Source organism: Rana temporaria, chromosome 2 (assembly GCF_905171775.1).
Source record: "Rana temporaria chromosome 2, aRanTem1.1, whole genome shotgun sequence".
In the NCBI taxonomy this organism is placed as follows: Eukaryota; Metazoa; Chordata; class Amphibia; order Anura; family Ranidae; genus Rana; species Rana temporaria.
In genome coordinates, this window is record NC_053490.1 from 222,231,536 (window position 1) to 222,253,288 (window position 21,753).

The 21,753-nt window shown below is 42.4% G+C and overlaps 1 protein-coding gene across 4 annotated transcripts in view; it reads left to right on the forward strand.

Moving 5' to 3' along the window:
* Positions 1 to 21,753, forward strand: part of GK (glycerol kinase) — a 133,963-nt gene that overhangs the window by 12,985 nt on the left and 99,225 nt on the right. For all 4 annotated transcript variants that reach the window (XM_040336491.1, XM_040336489.1, XM_040336493.1 and 1 more), the window contains exons 2-4: positions 17,022 to 17,095; positions 18,794 to 18,900; positions 19,553 to 19,630. In XM_040336491.1, coding sequence (XP_040192425.1) covers positions 17,022 to 17,095; positions 18,794 to 18,900; positions 19,553 to 19,630 — 259 coding nt within the window. The remainder of the gene's footprint in view (positions 1 to 17,021; positions 17,096 to 18,793; positions 18,901 to 19,552; positions 19,631 to 21,753) is intronic.

Genomic DNA, 21,753 nt, shown 5'->3' on the forward strand with positions numbered 1-21,753 from the left:
GAAGTGGGTGGAGCTGCGCTCTCTTCAGGTGCTGTCCTGAAAGACTCGTAGAAATCCCGTTACCGGTAAGTCTAACTAAGGTTTTTCTTTGCATCCCTAACAATTTTTTCCTGGCAGTTGTGGCTGGAATTTTAGTTGGTCTACCTGACCGTGGTTTGGTTTCAACAGAACCCCTCATTTACCACTTCTTGATTAGAGTTTGAACACTGCTGATTGGCATTCTCCATTCCTTGGATATCTTTTTATATCCCTTTCCTGTTTTATACAGTTCAACTACATTTTCCTGCAGATCCTTTTGATAATTCTTTTGCTTTTCTTATGACTCGGAATCGTCCGTACAGCACTGGATAAAAGATGCAAGGGTCTGTCAGCAGTCCAGAAACTCATTGATATTTTATACACACACACACACACACACACACACACACACACACACACACACACACACACACACACACTAATTACAATCAAAAAAATCACAGGTGAGGATCATTACATTTTAATATCCATTCAAACCCCTTTGTGTCAACTTGTGTGCATGTTATCAGGCCAAAATCACCAGGGTATGTAAACTGTTTCTGTTGCCATTATGATTTAAAAAGAGTAAACACAGTTGATTGATAATAAATGGCTTAAGCCAAACGCTAACCATGAGTTAAAAAGAAAAGTTTTTGATTTATTCATATTCTCTGAAAAATGGCCAAGAAATCATAAATTTTGCCAGGGTATGTAAAGTTATGAGCACAACTGTGATAATATATACCGTATTTATCGGCGTATACCGCGCACTTTTTTCCCCTAATCGTAGGTGCGCGATATACGCCGATACCCGCTTCTCGCGCTGTGTTTGAACGCCACCGCCGAAATATACCAAGCGCGGTACACTCGGCTCCGCTCGCGCCCTGTGCCGCCTCCTAGCCTTTATGCGAGAGTAGACGCGCGTGGGAGGGGGACACCACTGAGGCTGCAGACGGACGCCGGACCGGACAAGGCCGCTGATGGACGCCGGGCAAGACACCGACGAGGGGCATTCAAACTGTAAGTATTCTTTTTTTTTTTCTTTTTTTTTTTTTTTTTTAAATGTCCCTTCTAGGTTGGGGGTGCGCGCTATACGCCGGTGCACGCTATAATGAAGATAAATAGGGTATATATATTATAAACAAAAGCAGCAAGAGGTTTATTTTTTACAATGAATTGTAGGAAAGATCTACTTTGTAATCACTGTGTGAAGTTCATAAAAAGTGAATAATAGTGTAGACGTGCCTACATTTAATTTCTACAGTAGCAGTAAATTGAGCAATTCTATCACACATGAAGCAAGATCCTAGCTTCGAACAATTGACGTAAAAAAGACTTTTGCAATTCACACTCCTGATGCTGAGTAATCGGCCATGAATAACTGAGTCTGGGCACTTTTAATGGCAATCTGACACTTATGGGGAGTTGTTTGGAATCAAGGCTTTCTATGTTGCTTTGAGCATGAACACCCCAAAAGTTTTCAGCATGGCAGTAAATTTTGTACTGCAGTTGAATACTTTTGTGTTATTTTCTTAGGTTTTCAATAGGAGGACCAAAAGAAAGCTCTATTTGTGGGGAAAAAAGGGTGTCAATTTTGTTTGGGAGCCATGTCGCACGACCGCGCAACTGTCATTCAAAGTGCGACAGCGCTGAAAACTAAAAATTGGTCTGGGCAGGAAGGGGGTGAAAATGCCCTGTATGGAAGTGGTTTAAATACATTTGATAAAAAAAAAAATCATTGATCTATATCCACCCTGGTTGACGGCAATAATCGAATGGGATATCATAGAAATCAAATTAGGATATATAAGCGATTATATGGGGTCTGGAGAAGAGGGGTGGGTTGGCTTTTTTTGTGAAAAGTAAATGGAGAAGTCCATGGACTTGCAATCCTTGAATATTTATTAGGTAATCCACTATCAATTGAGCAACTATAAGGCCGGAATCACACTAGTGCGTTGCTTTTTTGAGCTGCGTTGTCGTTGCAGATTTCTCTAGAGGGTGTTCTGCAGATCAACTGCGGTTTAGCTGCAGATCAGGTGCGAATTTGGAGACCTGGGAGAACTTCCGGGTGAGAGGAGAGTGGGGGAGAATTGTATTGAGCTGAATGAGAGAAACTCCTGCAGAGAACTGAACACATGTGCGAATTAGATGCGTACCCATAGAAGATAATGGGACTGAATTCGCACCTGAGCCGCACCGCAAGACATAAAAACCGCATGCGGTTTGGAGGCAATACGCAGTGCGAATGCATCGCACATATGTGAACCAGCCTCATTGAAAACAATGTATTTTGAAATGTCCTGCGAATTAGATGCGGTTTAAACCGCACTCAATTCGCATAGGTGTGAACCTAGCCTAAAGGGTATTAAAATACAGGTCATGACACCTTTATTGGTATCTTGAAGAGCTTAGAATCCAGTTAGTAAGAGGAAGAGATGATGTGCCTGACTTGTCCCTGATGGTGTGCCTGACTTGTCCCTGATGATGTGCCTGACTTGTCCCTGATGATGTGCCTGACTTGTCCCTGATGATGTGCCATGATGCATGTGCAGTGTGGAAGTGATTGTCCTGATACCTCCTTGGAATGTGTGATTTGGTGGCGGGTGTTGTAGACTGGTATTTTTAAGACGAATTCCATGCATCAGTATGTTATACTTGGTTACATTGGTCTAGTTTGGACCAGTGCAACTATTTATAGGCAATACCCCTGGAAGATGGAAATCTCTGAAGTAGACACAGCTACTCAAACGATCTTCATTTGCTTCTGGGTCCTATGCTCAACAGCTGCAACTCTACTTACTAAACACAGATGATGGGCGCTCAGCAAGGGTGCCATTCAAACACTGCTTTAGATTTTTTGAATGAATCCAAAGGATTCTCTGATTGGACAAGTTGGTGTGGTGACATCATGTTCTCCACCTTGTCCAATCAGTGAACTCTTTGCATACATTCAGAAAATGTAAAACATGCTCTGAATGACACCTATGCCAAGCGTTCAGCCTCCCGAGTTCACAATAATGGTGTCTACTTCAGTCATTTCCAGCTTCCAAGGGGACTGGCCAGGTAAAGTTTTTATAGATAGTTGCATTGATCCAAGCTATTCCAATGTAAATTTGTATAAAATACCAAACAGTGTGGTGTAAGGACACTCCCCCCCTATCCATGCGTCTCGCTGCCTGATCTTCATAGAGGGCACTGAAACATGAATTCTTATTGGGGGGGGGGGGGGGTATTTAAAGCATGTGATTAGAGCCAGAGGTTCTAATAGGCTTAAAAAAAGGTGGGCTTGGCACAGAGTACTGCGCTCCGAGCCCACCCAGTTGTGTGTGTCGATGGAAAATGAACATTTGCTATTATCACACTGATTCGCCTCCCTGTCACTCAGGACCCGTTTCCTGATAGGCCAATAAGAGCACTTATCCTTTCGGCCATTGAGAAGGTGACGTACAGCCAAGGAGACGCATTCCAGGAGACTGAGGGGGGAAGCCACTATCGCCTGTCAGCACAGGCACAGTAGCGAGCACTTATGTATGCTACCCTTCATAACTATACACATATATGAACGTCCTTAGTAAACCCTTGCTGCCGCTCTATGGCTTTCTCTCGTCTCCTATCTGGGTAAATGTTGATTGGTTGTGTCCCTGCTGCTTGTGAAGGACAGCTCTTCAGAACAGTGTGATCTTCAGGTATGGAAAGTCCTCGGTGAGCACCGGATTTGTTGATAAACACCTGCTGTGCATGCCACTGACTTTCTAATAGATTGCTCATTTAGTATATGTACTGTTTACTTCTTGTGAAGGTTGCTGTCTAATCCTGAAGGTCATATAGAGCCGTGTGAAGCCGAGTGGAAATCTGGCCAGCAAAACAGGAAGGCGATCACTGAACATTTGGAAAATAGGTGTTCACTGACTCCATATCATTAGGCTGCACTCTGTTACTAAGTTGCAGCAATTAAGCGTTGTCTACCTTTCCTCACACAGGAGGCAAATAGTACAAGAAGTAAAGATATACAATGTTCATTTTTTTTTACACTTCATGTACTTCTCTGCAGGCTCAGTATTTATTTTACAGCGCCAAATAAAGTAATAACAGTATTATTACAAGAATTGATATAGTGCTTTACATATATACTGTACTTTCACATCAGTCCCTTCCCTCAAGGTGCTTAAAATCTCATAAATGCACATACCAGGGTCATCTTAGAGCGGAGCCAGGTAACCTACTAGTGTGTCTTTGGAGTGTGGGAGGAAACCAGAGTACTCGCAGAATATTTACACAAGCACTGAAAGAACATGCACACTCCATGCAGGTAGTGTCCTGAGGAGGATTTGCACCAAGCACCCTAGTGCTGCGAGACAGCCACAAAGCTGCTGCGCTGCGGAGACAGCCAGGAAGCTGCTGCGCTGCGGAGACAGCCAGGAAGCTGCTGCGCTGCGGAGACAGCCAGGAAGCTGCTGCGCTGCGGAGACAGCCAGGAAGCTGCTGCGCTGCGGAGACAGCCAGGAAGCTGCTGCGCTGCGGAGACAGCCAGGAAGCTGCTGCGCTGCGGAGACAGCCAGGAAGCTGCTGCGCTGCGGAGACAGCCAGGAAGCTGCTGCGCTGCGGAGACAGCCAGGAAGCTGCTGCGCTGCGGAGACAGCCAGGAAGCTGCTGCGCTGCGGAGACAGCCAGGAAGCGGCTGCGCTGCGGAGACAGCCACGAAGCTGCTGCGTTACGGAGACAGCCACGAAGCCGCTGTGCTGCCATTTTTTTTATTTCTTTTGTGATTGTTCTATACTTGTCTGTCCTTTTACTGCAGTTTGTGCCTAAAGGGAAATTTGCACTTGGAGACATGGGGATGATTTACTAAAACTGGAGAGTGCCACACCTGGTGCGGCTCTGCATTTCCAATCAGCTTTTTTTTTTTTTTTTTTTTTAAAGAGGAAGTAAACCCTGATGGGTTTTACTTTTTATTTCCCTGCTAAGGATGAGCTCCGGCGTATTCGAACAGTCCACGTGCAGAGCCCGCCAGGAAGTCGGCACTGCGCTGCACTAATCACAGGAAGTGAGACATTTCTCGATCTCTGCAGCCGCGCATCGGGACAATGTCTGCCTGTGATTAGCACAGCGCAGTGCCGACCCCGTGGCGGGCTCTGCATGTGGGCTGTGGGAACACGCTGGAGCTCATCCTTATTTCCTGCAAAGGTATAGAAAGCATAATGGGCCACTTACCTTAAACAGTAGATTGCTCCCAGCAGCAACTGACCACCAGCAACATAAGACCCCCCCCCCCCCAGCAATAATCTTTCTCTCCCTCAACAGTAGATCCACCCATCAACAATTGACCCACTAGCAACATAAGAACCTCCATCCCCCAGCAGCTGATTCTTTAGCACACCCCAATACTCCTTGCCACTGCATACATTCATTGCTGGGGCGCTGGAACTGTGTTGCCCCACGTTCCCGCTGAAAGAGAGCCCTGTGCATGGCTACTGGACAATATTGTGAGCACATTTTATTTAATACAGGTATTGCGCTGTCAGTTTTACACAGAGCTGCCCTCAGGGAGCTTACAATCTAAGGTCCCTAACTCCTATTCATACATACACATACAAGGACCAATTTAGACTGGAACCAATTGACCTAACTGTTTTGAGGGTGGAAGGAAACCCAGCCAGGCACAGAGAGAACATGAAAACTCCAGGCAGGTAGTCGCTTATCATGATTCTAACGGGATTTGGTGTAGCTGACGCAACAACATAAAGAACTTGTAATGGCATTGTTGAATTGTCACACAGAAAATGCACTGATATTGACACTTAAAGCGGAGTTCCATCCACAATTAGCATTTTTTAAATGTATGTCCTTTCATCCTGCGTTTTTATAATATAAATCTGGTCACTTACTATTTTACAATCCGCGGCCGATCTGCATAGATATTCAAAAAAGATAGTTTATAAAACTATATCTACACCGTTGTCATTTTGCTTGTGGGCATTGTGAAGCCTACAGGCACTTACTTCCTGGAAGTCTTGGATGGGGAGTGATAATTGGGTAGCGCACTGCATCCTGGGAAATGATGACACACATTTCCCAGGAGCATTAGAGGGAGATGATGTCAGAATCCTAGGTGGTTTCAAAGGCAGATTTTGTGGGACCGCATAGCAACAGGCATTTCCAGATGAGTAAAAAAAAAAAAAAAAACTTTTTTTTTTTTTTCTTTTTTAGTCGTAAGCTACAGTTTAAAGCAAAATAGTTTGTTTGATGGAACCTCCACTTTAAAGCAAATTGCTTTATTTTCTTTTTGTTACTCCCCCTTCTCTATGTGTATAACATACAATGCTGGTATAATTATGTGTATACTGATTTGGTTAACTTTCTGCTGCACTATACATGATAGCCATGAATGGGACTGCCTGCACGTGGATACATGGAACACCTATGCATCCCATGCCAGTAACGACAACCATTCACATTGGTATCGGTATCCCTTTATGAATGAGCCCCTATTCTCAACAGGTTGGTCAGTATGACCTTGTTATAGTGGTGATGGACAATGATGCCAGATGGCTTATACCCCAAGCCCTCAGATAACTGAGCTCAGCTCTTTCTAAGACTCTATAAGGGAAAGAGATGCTTTAATGACTGGCGTGGTACCAGTTGATTGGTGTTTAAATAAATGCCGTACCTCTGTAAAGGGGATTGAGCTCTGCGTTCAGTAAATATAGATCTGTAGGCATATCCTATATAGTAGAACAGAGAAAAAAACCCTAATGGGGATTTTGAGACCAAGTTTATGTTGCAGTCTAGATCTAGAGACTGCAACAGATCATTCCTCTTTGGGCATCACTCTTGTGAGAGCGCTGACGTGGGTTATCTGGTGGTCCTTGTCTGACCTCTTTGGGTGGCAGTCTTGCCAATTCTCCCTGGCTTTAGGATGTTCACCCCTATTTGTTTTTAATCTTGTCGGCTGTGGTTAAGCAATGCATTTTTACATAATATAAGTGACCTTGTTCTACTTGTATACACCCCCTGAAGAAGGAATGAATATATTTCTAAAACGCGTTTGATTCTGGTTTGTTAGGTGTCACGATACAGGTACTGAGACCAATCAGGACATTGTAGAATTGTAAGTTACTATGTGCATATTGTAGATGCATCAATTAATACATCAGCCGCTTTTTTATGTACTTCTCAATAAAACTTATATAGTGATTTTACACTGTTGGTACTATTATACCTAATTATCAATATACTTATATACTTGGCCTTTTTTTTCTCTGTTCCTCAGTCTATTTTGGGATGTTGGCTTATTTTTTTTCTTTCTGATCTTTCTCTTCCCCTCAAACGTTATCCTATACAGTAGAATGGATAAAAAAAAAACAAAAAAAAAACCTAGTAGTGTATACGAGGCTTTAGCCCAGAGCAGTCTCCGTTCTTCTGCAGTACAGGCGGTACACGGGTTGCAAATGTTTGACTTGCAACCGACTCCTACTTACAAACGGAAGGAGGCAACAGGAAGTGAGAGGAAATCTACCCCTAGGAAGTGAAATTCTCTCCTGTAAGAGTTCTTATGGGGAAAAGGTGTCTCCACTGATGCTTTATCACCAATTCTTGTTTCCACAAAAACCCATCATTTTCAAAATCCAGGGACAGAAAGTGAGGTGAAATCTTCTGAACAGAGACATAGACAGCAAAACAAATGTTACAGGGGAGAGAACCCTTCCCTATGATATCCAAAAAGCATAAAACTTTTTTTTTTTTTGGTTGGAGCTACACTTACAAAATGTACCTGTTCTGACTTAAGGCGGCCATACACGGTTTGAATTTCGATAGAATTTTCTTTCAAAAATCATATCAAAGAATTTTCTTACGAATTTCGCACCGTTAGTGGGCTGCAGCAACAGCCAATTTTCGTGCGACAAACAAATTTGAGAAATCCGACATGTTGGAAATTTTTTGAAAAACAAACGATTTTCTAATCAATGATGGGAGAATCGTGCAAGAAATGTAATAGGAAAAAAAAATGCGCATGTGCAAGAAAAGAATATTCCCGGAGAGAAACGAATATTCCCGGCAACATAAAGGTTTGGTCGGCCGAATTTCGGAAATCAATGGTGGCATCAATCGAATCAAAAGGAAAAACGAATTTTCTGATTTTGAAAAGAAAATTTGTTCGAAATTCGATCGTGTATGGCCTGCTTTACAAACAGATTCAACTTAAAGCGGGGGTTCACCCTTAGAGGGCACTTTTCCCCCTTAGATTCCTGCTCGTTATTACTAGGGGAATCGGCTATTTATTTAAAAATATGTGCAGTACTTACCCGTTTACGAGACGCATCCTCTCCGTCGCTTCCGGGTATGGGCTTCGGGAATGGGCGTTCCTTCTTGATTGACGGGTTTCCGAGAGGCTTCCGACGGTCGCATCCATCGCGTCACGATTTTCCGAAAGAAGCCGAACGTCGGTGCGCAGGCGCAGTATAGAGCCGCACCGACGTTCGGCTTCTTTCGGCTACGAGTGACGCGATGGATGCGACCGTCGGAAGCCTCTCGGAAGACTGTCAATCAAGAAGGAACGCCCGCTCCCGAAGACCATACCCGGAAGCGACGGAAGAAGATGCAGCTCGAAAACGGGTAAGTACTGCACCTATTTTAATACAAATAGCCGATTCCCCTAGACCGAACGAGCAGGAATCTAGGGGAAGAAAAAAAAATTTTTTAGAAATGGGTGAACTCCCGCTTTAAGCACAAACCTACAGTCCCTGTCTTGTTTGTAACCCGGGGACCGCCTGTATTGGACTTGATTTTGAGTGCAGTCATCCATAATCCTTTACACGGTTTCTTAATTTCCAAGCTGGACTAGCACCTTTGTGTTTGGGCACATAAGGCGGACTGACCTGAGGCACTATTTTATATATTGTTTGCTTTAATCTAAAAGGACCACTCTCTATTGTATGGAGAAGAGGGAATGATGCCTTTTTTTCAGGATGGGGTAAGTAAAACTGTTTCTCCTCTCCTACTGCAAGGGATAAACTTACATTTTCCCAGTTCGCGGGGGGGGGGGGGGGGGGGGGCCGTGATGTCCGGTAATTGAGGCCGCGGCTTTGCGGCCTTGTGAAGTCCCCAGCTCTTCCTTCTGTGAGCTGGCGCCTTCTGGTGGTGGCCGTTGGTATTACAAGTTAAGCATTACAAGTTAAACAGCAATTCTAATGTAATTTTTCCATATTTTCACTGCCATCTTCTTCCCTCTAATTAGAACCCCCAAACATTATATATATTTTTTATCCTAACACCCTAGAGAATAAAATGGCGATCGTTGCAATACTTTCTGTCACGTCGTATTTGCGCAGCGGTCTTACAAGCGCACTTTTTTGGAAAAAAAAATACAACATTTTTAATAAAAAAATAAGACAACAGTAAAGTTATCGCCATTTTTTTAAATATTGTGAAAGATAATGTTACGCCGAGTAAATTCATACCCAACATGTCACGCTTCAAAATTGCGTCCGCTCGTGGAATGCCGACAAACTTTTACCCTTTAAAATCTCCATAGGCGACGTTTAAAAAAATCTACAGGTTGCATGTTTTGAGTTACAGAGGAGTTCTAGGGCTAGAATTATTGCTCTCGCTCTACCAATCGCGGTGATACCTCACATGTGTGGTTTGAACAACGTTTACATATGTGGGCGCTGCTCACGTATGTGTTCGCTTCTGCGCGCAAGCTCGTCGGGACGGGGTGCGTTTTCTGGCTTCTAACTTTTTTAGCTGGCTCCTAGATTCCAAGCAAATTTGTCAAACCCTGGATTGACAGCAGCGGGAGCCAATGGCTGCGCTGCTATCAATCTATCCAATTAGGACACGAGACACCAGCTAGAAATGGTATGCTCGTTCCCGGCCGAAGAATTGGATTGGATTGGATTGGAATAAATACTTATAGAGCGCCGAATGCGAGTTGTGAAACTCGCGTCTAAGAATGACAGCGTTCAGGTAAATAAAATAGGGGGTGGGGGATGCAGCACCACAGAAGCAGATATTCATTTTGTTGAATCTCTAACCTGCTATTTCTGTTTGGGTGTAAACTTTATTTTTCCCCCTCCTCCTGCTTTTCTTTATGCATTGTATGTTTGCACTTTGACCTAGTGTGATAAGCAAGGTTGTGTATGTCTTTGCTTGTTCTGCAGGTCTCAAGGTTATATCTAATTACACCCTAACGTGGAGTTCTAAATGTCACAATGCAGTGTTGAAACACACTTCGGCTTTTGGCAAGCTGAGTACAAATCCAATTTAAACTTGTATCCTGGTGACTGTTTTACGTAATATTTACTTTATCATAGCTTGAGCTAAAAATCTTTGGAGAATAGTAGGCGGCTGACAAGCGCACCAACCGGCAACCAGCATTTCTTGTTTTTCCTTTTTCTTGTACACCCAGCACAATCACTAGCCTCTAACTAGTAGATGTGGACTGTCTGAACATTGCGATATGAGCAGGATCAGTCCATGGTCATAGTGACAATTGTGTCATCAGACTGCAGCACACACCCCTCGATAATAAATCTTCTGTGTTAGGATAAGGGCTGGTGGCCAAGTGTCACCTTCTCAGTGATTACATGCTTTAGGCTCCATGCACACTGACTTAAAAATCGCTACTTCTACGTGAGTTTTGTGTTCTGCACGTAGAAGCGGCTCAATGTTATTCTTTGTGTCCATGAGGACAATTACAGGCATATTTTTAAGCTTAATGTTTAGAGGCAGGAGAAAAAAAACCTTCCTGATTGGAGCTTTCTGGCAGAAAAAACATAAAACTCTCCTAAACTCGTCAAAACTTTGTAAATTAAAATGCTCTATATAAGCACTTTTTTTTTTTTTTTTCCACATAAATTCCCCTTGCACGATCCATGCACACTGGGCTTAAACACATTTAATGCAAGAAAAGCACAAGAAAAATGCATCCCTTTTAAATTTCTATATATGTCTTCACTCCCTTGCGCTTCCGGTGTTAATCTTGCTGCATTTTTGGTCCATTAACCACTTCCCGCCCAACGACGTTGTTGACTTTGAGTGGGTATATCTGAATGATGCCTGCAGTTACAGGCCTCATTCAGATATCGTCTTTTAGAGCCAGCGATTCCCTGCACCGTAAGAACAATCATAGCCGCTTGATCGTTCTTACAGGCAGCGGAAGGGGATGTCCCGCCGCCCGTAAGAACAATCATAGCCGCTTGATCGTTCTTACAGGCAGCGGAAGGTGATGTCCTGCCGCCCTCTGGTGCTTCTCTCGGCTCGCCCGTACGATCGGCAAGAGGGAGAAGGTATCGATCCATGCCTGAAGTTTACTATAGAGAATCCTGCGGGCCAGATGGCCCCCGGACACCTCTATGATCTTTCGGAGGCCAGGTGTGATGTTATGACGCCACGCCTGACAAAAAATTACAACTTAAAAAAACTCACCATTTTTTGATTTTTTTTTGGACTGTCTACTTTCCAAAAATGGGTCATTTGTACTGTCCTGGCATTTCAGGTCTCAAGAAATTAAAAAGGCTGTACATATAATTGACCGATTTTATCTGATATATATCTTTATATATAATATATATATATATATATATATATATATATATATATATATATATATATATATATATATATATATATATATATATATATATATATATATATTTAAATAGTTTCAGACACATGGGGCCAGATTCACAGTCAGCGGTGTATGTTTGAGCGGGCGTAGCACATCTCATATGCGCTACGCCGACGTAACATAGAGAGGCAAGAGCAGTATTCACAAAGCACTTGCTCCCTAAGTTACGGCGGCGTAGCGTAAATGGGCCAGAGTAAGCCCGCCTAATTAAAATTTGGAAGGTAGCGGGCGTGTTGTATTATAATTAACCGTGACCCCATGTAAATGAATGGCCGAACGAACGGCACATGCGCGCGCATGCTCAGAATCACGTCGCATATACTCCCTAAGAAATGATGGCTCAATGCGTACGACGTAACCTACGCCCAGCCCCATTCACGTACGACTTGCGTAAACGACGTAAAATACGACGTTGTTCCCGCGCCCATACCTTAACTTACCCCTGCTTTAGGTGGGATAACTTTATGACAGACGTACGTAAACGACGTAGCTTACTGCGATGGGCGCAAGTACATTCGTGAATCGGCGTATCTAGCTCATTTACATATTCGACGCGTAAATCAACGGAAGCGCCCCTAGCGGCCAGCGTAAATATGCACCCAAGATACGACGGCGTAGGAGACTTGCGTCGGTCGGATCTAGCCGAAATTCAGGCATATCTTGCTTTGAGAATAATGCGCATAGATACGACGGCGCATTGTCAAACTTACGCGGCGTATAAGAAGATACGTCGGCGTAAGCTGACTGTGAATCTGGCCCATGGTTTGTGGACTCTACAAAACTTTTATAACCAAGACAAACTTAATTTTTTTTCAAAAGTTTTGGTCTTTTTTTCATTTACTTGGCAAAAAATGAAAAGCCCAGCAGTAATGAAATACCACTAAAAGCTCTATTTGTATGTAAAAAAAAATGTGATGAAAATTTGCAAATAGATACAGTGTTGCATGACCACGCAATTGCCATTCAAAGTATGACAGTGCTGAAACCCCTTTTGTTTTTTTTTTCAGGCCCCTGGAAGCGCACTGCCCCAGTGTGAAAGCACTCGGGCTTTCACACTGGGGAGGCATGAGAGGCAGTTTTCAGGTGTTTTACAGGCGCTATTTTTAGCACTAAAATGCCTGAAAACTGCCTCAGTGTGAAAGGGGTCTAACATGGTGACAAGATGCTTTTGAGGCAGGGGTAGGCATCCTAAAAATATGACTGCCCATACCATGAATTTGCCTTACATATTTACATATTTACACGTCATCGCCAGAGGATTTCGGCGCGGATTTCGATTCGATGGTGAGTACACTCCATCGCATGGAAATCCGCGCAAATCCTCGAGAGGATTTTTCCGCGGATACGGTCCGCTGGACCGTATGCGCGGATAAATCCTCTTGTGTGTATGGGGCCTTTGGTGTCTTTATTCTCTGCTCCTATGGCTAATAACCAGTTAATGGGCTATTTCACTGGTCAGTTTTAGGGCAAACTACAAGAGTTGAAGCAATTTTATCTGGTATTAGCCACTTCTAAATATATTGCTTGTTATCTCACTACTATGAATTATCCCTTCTTGGAATATGTCCATAATCTTCTTCTTTGGTTGAGTATTTCAGTGTAAGTTTATCTGCTTATTTTCCTATTTAATGATGTATTTCTCCTGTAGGCTGCTATCTGGGCTCCCAGCCCAACCTGCTTATTGTATTTGGTCTATTGCGGAGCAAACAGCCAGGCCTTTTAAATGACCTAGAGTCTGCTATAATGGCTCACTAATGGTATCCGTGCAGGTACGATATCCAGTTTGGCAGTTCGCCTAAGAAAACCAAATCTATTTGTGGCCATACGTTTCTTCCTTGTAATTCACCTGATGGGAATTGCCACATGGAGCAAAAAATAAACTGATGAAGGCATTAGTAATGCTCCCTTGAAGTAGCTCTAGGTTCACTTTTGCTTTGCCCTTGCAGCAGTCTTGGTGGCATGGCTGTGCCTGGCTTAAATAATTTTTAAGTCTGTGACTGAGATAAAGCATATAGCAAGGCTTGAGCAGCATACTTTTTCCAAGTCGAGGACTAAAACTGTTGAAGCCAGAGGGGACACTATGACAGCCAAGAAACTGGCATTTTTTCAAAGGAGAGATCTGCCGTATATTTCTTTCAGGACAGGCCTGTCGCAAACCTGGGCAATCGATTCAACTCTGTTGGAAACCGTGCATAAAGAGCGAATACCTCTAGCGAAAACAGTATGACAAAATGGCCAGGGGGTCTGGTAATATGGGCAGATATGTGAATCTTCACTTTGCCTATGAGAGTGGATTTAGTCCAGGGGTAGGCAACCTTTGAGAGGTGGAGATCTACCATGACAACATGGTAGAGAGCAAAGATCGCCGGGTTGCCTCACTTTTTATGTATTTTTAATTTTCGCATACTGGCAAGCCCCCAGAGGCCAGTAGTGGGTAGGGCAGTGTACAGAGGTTAGTAGTAGGTAGCCCAGTGTACAGAGTTCAGTAAGATAGATTACAGTTTATAGATATCAGTAGGATGTAGAGAAGAGAACAGGGAGGTAGCAGGGCAGTGTAAAGGGGGTCAGGAAGGCACAATACAGAGGGCTCAGGAGGGCCTGGTGCAGGGGGGCTCAGAAGGGAATGGTACTGGGGTATCTGGTGGGCATGTTATTTGGAGGTCCAGAGAACATGGTACTGGGGGGGGGGGTTAAGGAGGCAAAATCCTGGGGGTCTGGAGGGCATACTACAAGCGGCAAGTCTGGCGAGCATGATTCTAGGGGGATCAGGAGGGTTCACTACAGGGGGGTCTGGAGGGTATGGAACTAGGGGGCCAGAAGGGATAGGGGGTCTGGAAGGCACCGTACTGGATGGTCAGTAGGGCACATTAGAGGCATTAGGAGGCCTTGGTACTGGGGGTCAGGAGGGTGTATAAGTGGCTTCTTGATGCAGAGCAGCGCACGGAAGCAGCTGAGAGACATTTACTTGTTATGGTACACTGATCCCCCATTTGCCCTTCTCTCGTCACATGTTGTCACCCAAAAGCCCCATAGAATGACCTGAAGAGAGCTGAATGGGTTCAGGCCACTGCACACAGTGATACAAGAGCCGAATAACCTAGAGTGCTGTGAAAGCTAACAGTGAATCCTAGGCGGCAGATGCATTCCCTGCCTTGCAACCACACATACAAAGGGTGTGCTGCGGGAGTGGGAAATGCCTCTGCTACCTAGGACTCTTTTTGACCACTATCTAGCTTTGAGAGCTCAGGCAATAAGACGCTTGAGTTAATTCTGTACTCTGCTCTGCTAATCGGAGGGGGGGGGCACTTGAGGGTCAGCAGGGCAGAGACTCGAACGTTATCTACCTGTTACCTGCCTACGGTCAACAAGTAGATCACAATTGATTGGTTGCTGACCTCTGATCGAGGCACTTAAGTCTCTGTATTACTCCTATAATATGGAAAAATACCACACTGGCCTATAGAGAGGGTCAGAAGGGATCAGGGCTATGCACATAAGAAATAATTGACATAAGAAATGTCAATTTGCATCTCTTCTTGACCTACTGGTGGCATTATGTGCGTTTTCCACTGACGGTGCGTGTTATTCACTGTATGCTTAATGTGGATTTTCTGGGTTCTCTACACGTTTACCTTAATGCCAAACTCTAGCTAAAAAGTCCAAGAGTAAAAAAGCAAGCAATATTTACCACCAGGGTTTTGCTGGCTGTAACACATAAGGTATTTGTCCAAAAAATGCATGAGATTCGAGGGGACCCTCACGCTGTTTTTTGACAAATAGCTGACTGCTAAGCAGCGGGCCGCATCCTTAACAACCGATGACGCATCAGCTGTCAGCCGACAATTAAACATTTTGGAAAAAGACCAGCGTGCCCCCCCTCCCCCTGTGCATACCAGGCCCTTTGGTTCTGGTGTGGATTTTAAAGAGTACCTCATGCCAAAATAAAAATGAAAAAAAGACGATGTGGGGTCCCCCCCAAAATTCATACCAGACCCTTATCTGAGCATGCAACCTGGCAGGCCAGGAAAGGGGGAGACGGACAAGCGAGGGGGAGGGGGGCCTCGCAAATCATACCAGGCCACATGCTTTGGGGCTTAGCACCTTGTCCCCATGTTGAGGGCAATGGTCTTATCCTCACAGGGGGCATATTGGAATCTGGATGCCCCCTTTAAGAAGGGTACCCCCAGATCTCGCCCCCCCCTCATGTGAATAAGTATCGGGTACATAGTACCCCTACCCATTCATCAAAATGTCACAAAGTAATAAAAACACACACACACACACACACAGTTGTTGGCAATGTGTCCCCCAATGTAAATCCTTCATCAATCGCACCGCCCGCCGGACCCAAGAAAGAGAAAAAAAAAAGACAATCCCGATGTCGATGAAGGCTGACTGCCTACTGCAGGCTCCACCGTCTGACATATCTTACGTTATCTGGTGGTCCCACCCCCTTGTGACACCACGGACTGGTGCATGGGTTGGTGATGTCACAATTACTTTGTGACACTTTTTTGGTGAATGGGTAGGGGGGGCAGGATCTGGGGACCCCCTTCTTAAAGGGAGCTTTCAGATTTGGATAAGCTCCCAGCCCGCAGATACCCACAACCACCAGCCACGGTTGTGGGAATGAGGCCCTTGTCCCGATCAACATAGAGACAAGGTGCTTTGGGGTGAGGGGGCGCAGAGCTCCTTCTGCCCCAAAGCACCCATCCCCCATGTTGAGGGCATGTGGCCTGGTATGGTTCAAAAGGAGAGGGGGCGCTCACTTACCCCCCCCCCCCTCCTCCTGACCTGTCGGGCTGCATGCCTGGATAAGGGTCTGGTATGGATTTTGCTGTGTTTTAAAAAATACAATTTTAGCGTCCAAAACTTTTAATTGAAGGCTCTTTTTTACATTCAGCTGTCAGCGGGGAACCCACTGACAGCTGATGAGTCATTTAAAGTTAAGAAAACTATTTTGGCTACAGTTGGGCTCTAAACTATAACCTTTTTCTTAAACGGTGAAAAAATGTTAACACCCCATGTCAGGTTTGTATTGCTCTGTGTCCCTGGTAGGGAAATTTATCTTTGTCTTGATGACCATAATTGCAAAAGAAGAAACTGGAAATTTTGTGTTGGCTGAACAAGAATAGAGGGGAAGCCTTGCAAAACTAATGTGTGTTCCCTCATTTTGGAGAGATTTCCCCTCACCGTCTGTTGCAATCGCCCCAATGATACACACTTCAATGATTTTTCACACTGAGAGGAATACAATGTTTTTTTTTAGAATCTGAGACCGAAAAATCACAGAATTGATTTTTACCCTGTGAATTTTTATGTCCTTCATTACATCTTGTGGTACTGAAAAACAATATCTTCTATTGTACAGGTCTTTAACGCCAAAACGGCTGAGCTGCTTAGTCACCATCAAGTGGAAATTAAACAGAAGTTTCCAAAAGAAGGGTGAGTCAGTCACATGTTGCTCATTCATGCCATATTTTATAGTTGGCTGTTAATCTTCATGCATGTTGTGTTCTGGCTTACTGAGGAATATATGCACCTACGTTATCCCTTTTATTTCACTTTGATTAGCACTTTTTTCTGTAGTGCTTTAAAAAACGAACAATACACACCTAACCAATACATCTCCTAAGACAGGATAAAATTATTTCAAGGATTAATTTTATGACCTTTTTTTTCTTTATTTTTTTTTTTATGATTCAGTAGAACTCTGTTATCAGACTTTGGACTTCTTGCTTACAGTTAAAGTCCAACTGATTTATTACTATAAAGCTGTAAACTATAAAGCTTATTACTATAAATTACTACAAATCTTCTGCCTTTACAATTGTGTGTGTGTGTGTGTGTGTATATATGTGTATATATGTGTATATATATATATGTGTGTATATATGTGTGTATATATATATATATATATATATATATATATATATATATATATATACTGACAAAAGGGGGGGGATGCCTTTGTAAACAAGGCATCTCCCTGTTCTTCCTAGTGACACAACACTGATCGTCTGCTCCCTCTCATCGGGAGCAGCGATCAGTGACATGTCCCAGTAAGCAACACCCCCTAACAGTTAGAATCCCCGCCCCCTACTGGTTAACCCCTTCCCTGCCAGTCACATTTATACAGTAATCAGTGCATTTTTATAGCGCTGATCGATGTATAAATGTGAATGGTCCCAAAATAGCGTCAGAAGTGTCCGATGTGACCGCCATAATGTCAGTCACGATAAAAATCGCATCCATAACAAGTAATAAAAAAAATATTATAATAAAAATGCCATAACGCTATCCCCTATTTTATAGATAATATAACGTTTGCGCAAACCAATCAATATACGCCTTTTGCATTTTTTTTTTAACCAAAAATATGTAGAAGAATACATATCGGCCTAAACTGAGAAAAAAATAGCTTTCTTTAAAAAAAAAAATGGGGATATTTATAATGGCAACAAGTACAAAATATAGCTTTTTTTTCCAAATTGTCGCTCTATTTTTGTTTATAGCGCAAAAAATAAAAACCACACAGGTGATCAAATACCACCAAAAGAAAGCTCTATTTGTGGGGAAAAAGGACGTCAATTTTGACAGTTTAAAGTGGTTGTAAACCCAACCAGACAACTTGCATCTACAGGTAAGCCTATATTAAGGCTTACCTGTAGGTGCAAGAAATATCTCCTTAACCTACACGGTTAAGGAGATATTTGCAGAAAACTCTGCACCGATGTCTACGGTACATGCGTGCCGTAGCCACACTGAGCGTGCCGGTTTTATCAATGGGATAATGCCGAAAACACACACGTGCGCGGGAGTGAAGTCATCGCCGCTCCAGCCAGTCACAGCGCCGTTGCGGTGATACAAGGAAGACGCTCCGAGGGGACATAGCGGAGGGGAACGAGGAGTGCTTCGGGGGCTATGCATACTAGCTCATTATGCCTTTTTCTTGCAGGTTTTTTTTTTTACAGAATTTTTTTGTCCTCTTTAAGCGATGCAGTGCCGAATTGCTAAAAGTGTCCCAGTCATTTGGAAGCCTAATGTTCTGTGGCTGAAGTGGTTAAGAGAAAATGCTTAAATGTATTTTTAAACACATAGTCTGTTTGTATTGCAATTAGTATTTATGTTTCCTCTTTGCAGATGGGTGGAGCAGGATCCAAAGGAGATTTTGCAGTCTGTGTATGAATGTGTAGAAAAAACCTGTGAAAAACTAGCTCAGCTAAGCATAGAAATCACCAACATCAAAGGTAAGTAAAAAATATATATAAATGAGATGGTATGCAATGTGCACATCACAAGCAGACAAAAAAATCCCAGCTCACCTAGTCTGCACATAATTTTTTTTAAATAAAACGATCCTGACTAAGCACTGACTGCCAGTGCGAAACGCGTCGGCCATACTGTATGTTGTTGGTTTGCAGTGACTGTATGTACAGTTGAAAAATAAAAGACATCTCTTTTTTAAGTGATTTTGGAGTGCGGCTGTCCAGTCTTCGTTTTTTCCATTTTTGCTAAAAATTCATTTAGTTGCACACATTTGCAAATACATGTGCAATCCCAACCACCTCACCAAGGCTCCCCTGTATAACTATATTTTTAAGATTCTCCTAGTTGGAACATACAGTATAAAGCAGTGGATAAATTAAGGGGCAGGTTTGCCTGTGCAAACTCCATCTGTTTACATTAATGTCTTGGATTGACTACTGACTTTTAATACAGAGGATCCATTATTTGAAACGAAAGTATTGTATTCAAATTTAGAGTGTGTATAGTGTGTTTTTATATTCTGTTGTTGCAAAGCGAGATAGGCCATGAGGTTAAGGACGTATCACACTGGGAGTTGTTATTGCAAAGCCTTGCTTTTGTGTTTTTTTATTTATTTTTTATTTTGTTTTCTAGCAATTGGCGTAAGTAATCAGAGAGAAACAACTGTTGTGTGGGACAAAACAACCGGAGAACCCCTATATAATGCTATTGGTGAGTCTATGAGCATTTTACAGGTGATTTTCTACTTTCTAAGGGATAAGGAAAACTGAAATTGGCTGAATGGTAAAGCAAGCCGTGCAATGTCTATTTGAAAGAAAGCTTACATTACCATTTATAGCCCCTTGTAAGCAGTTTATAGCCAGAGAGCATCAGGTTCAGAAGGTGCAGGAAAGCATTCAAGAGTGAAAGGGTATTTAATGGCGCATAAAGGGTTAAGACCATTTAGCTAAAGTACAAAATCACTAAAGGTCCAATTAAAATGCAATTAAAGTGTAATGTTAAGTCCAAGAGAAAAACACTCTAAGGCCCCGTACACACGAGGAGACATGTCCGATGAAAGCGGTCCGCGGACCGTTTTCATCGGACATGTCTCCTGGGAGCTTTTGGTCTGATGTGTGTACACACCATCAGACCAAAATCCCCGCGGACAGAGAACGCGGTGACGTAGAAGACACTGACGTTCTCAAACACGGAAGTGCAATGCTTCCACGCATGTATCGAATCAATTCGACGCATGCGCGGGATTTCGGGACGCTGGTTACACGTCATAACCAGCGGACAAGTTTCTTAGCTTGCTAAGAAACTTTTGTCCGCTGGAAATCTGTCCGCTAGGCCGTACACACGGTCGGACATGTCCGTGGAAACTGGTCGCAGACCAGTTTCAGCGGACATGTTCGACCGTGTGTACGCAGCCTTAAGCTTTGCTTCAAACTTGTGGCTGCTTTCCAAGAGCTAGAAGGGAACTCTAGAAAAAGGATGCAGGTAGATAGATGGCCCTTCCACCTTTCTGCTTGCAGAAAAGCACTTACCTGATTAATTTGGTGGTCGGGGTTTGTAATGTGTAACATACACCACAGAATTAGGGCAAACGGAGGCCCAAAAAGGAAGTACAGTAAAACCTTGGTTTGAGAGCGTTTTGCAAGATAAGCTACATTTTTTAATACATTTTGACTTGATATACAAGCGATGTCTTGATATAAGAGTAACGCCATGTCACAACTGAGTAAAGGTGCCTCTCTAAAAGAGAAGAGAGGCGCCTCTAAGTGTAGCAGTGTGGTTACTACAACATTTAGCAACTCGCATTGGTTGATGATTAAAAGAGGCACATCTAAGTATGCAGGCATCTGGGGTAGCTGTCCACATAGATAGACCTCCTCACTGCTATCAACGTCATCCCATTATTGTAGAGGACTTTTATATGTAATTAAAAAAAAAAAGTAAAAGAGCTAAATGCAAACTACAAAGCATGTTTCCATAACCCATGGTGCTGTTGGCATAGCCAAATCTACACAAACTTCTGTCTGAACCTACAATGAAAACATATGATGAAGTTTGGTTTTGTTAGTAGTAGGTCTGTACACCTCAATGATATAACAGTTTGGGCTTCGTTATCTGAATTGTCGTCTTAAACAATCAGTCTCCCTTATTTTTTTTTTTTTATATATATATATATATATATATATATATATATATATATATATATATATATATATATATATATATATATATATATATATATATATATATATATATATATATATATATATATATATATATATATATATATATATATATATATATATATATATATATATATATATATATATATATATATATATATATATATATATATATATATATATATATAAAAAAATATGTGTGTATGTATATATATATATATATATATATATATATATATATATATATATATATATAAATATATACAAATACTGTTTGTTATCTTAAAGCGATTTTTAAACGATCGCCTTGTAAAACTACCCATTTAGTTTTTTTTCTTTTTTGTTTTTTTTTCAATATCGCTTTATAATTATTATTTTTTTCCCCCATATAAAAATATACATTTCACACTTACATTTATAAAATTCCACTGGCATTCATTTCATCAACACAGAAAAACATTTATACACTAATTTCTCCCCTTTTATTCTATGGTGTGGTTACCCTATCTTCCTACCCTCTTAATCCTGAAGCCGTCATGGGGTTCTCTATCCAACTTGCCCACACTCTTTCATATTTCCCATTTACTGGTAGTTTAAAATAGAAATGAAAGGCAGAACATTATATATATATATATATATATATATATATATATA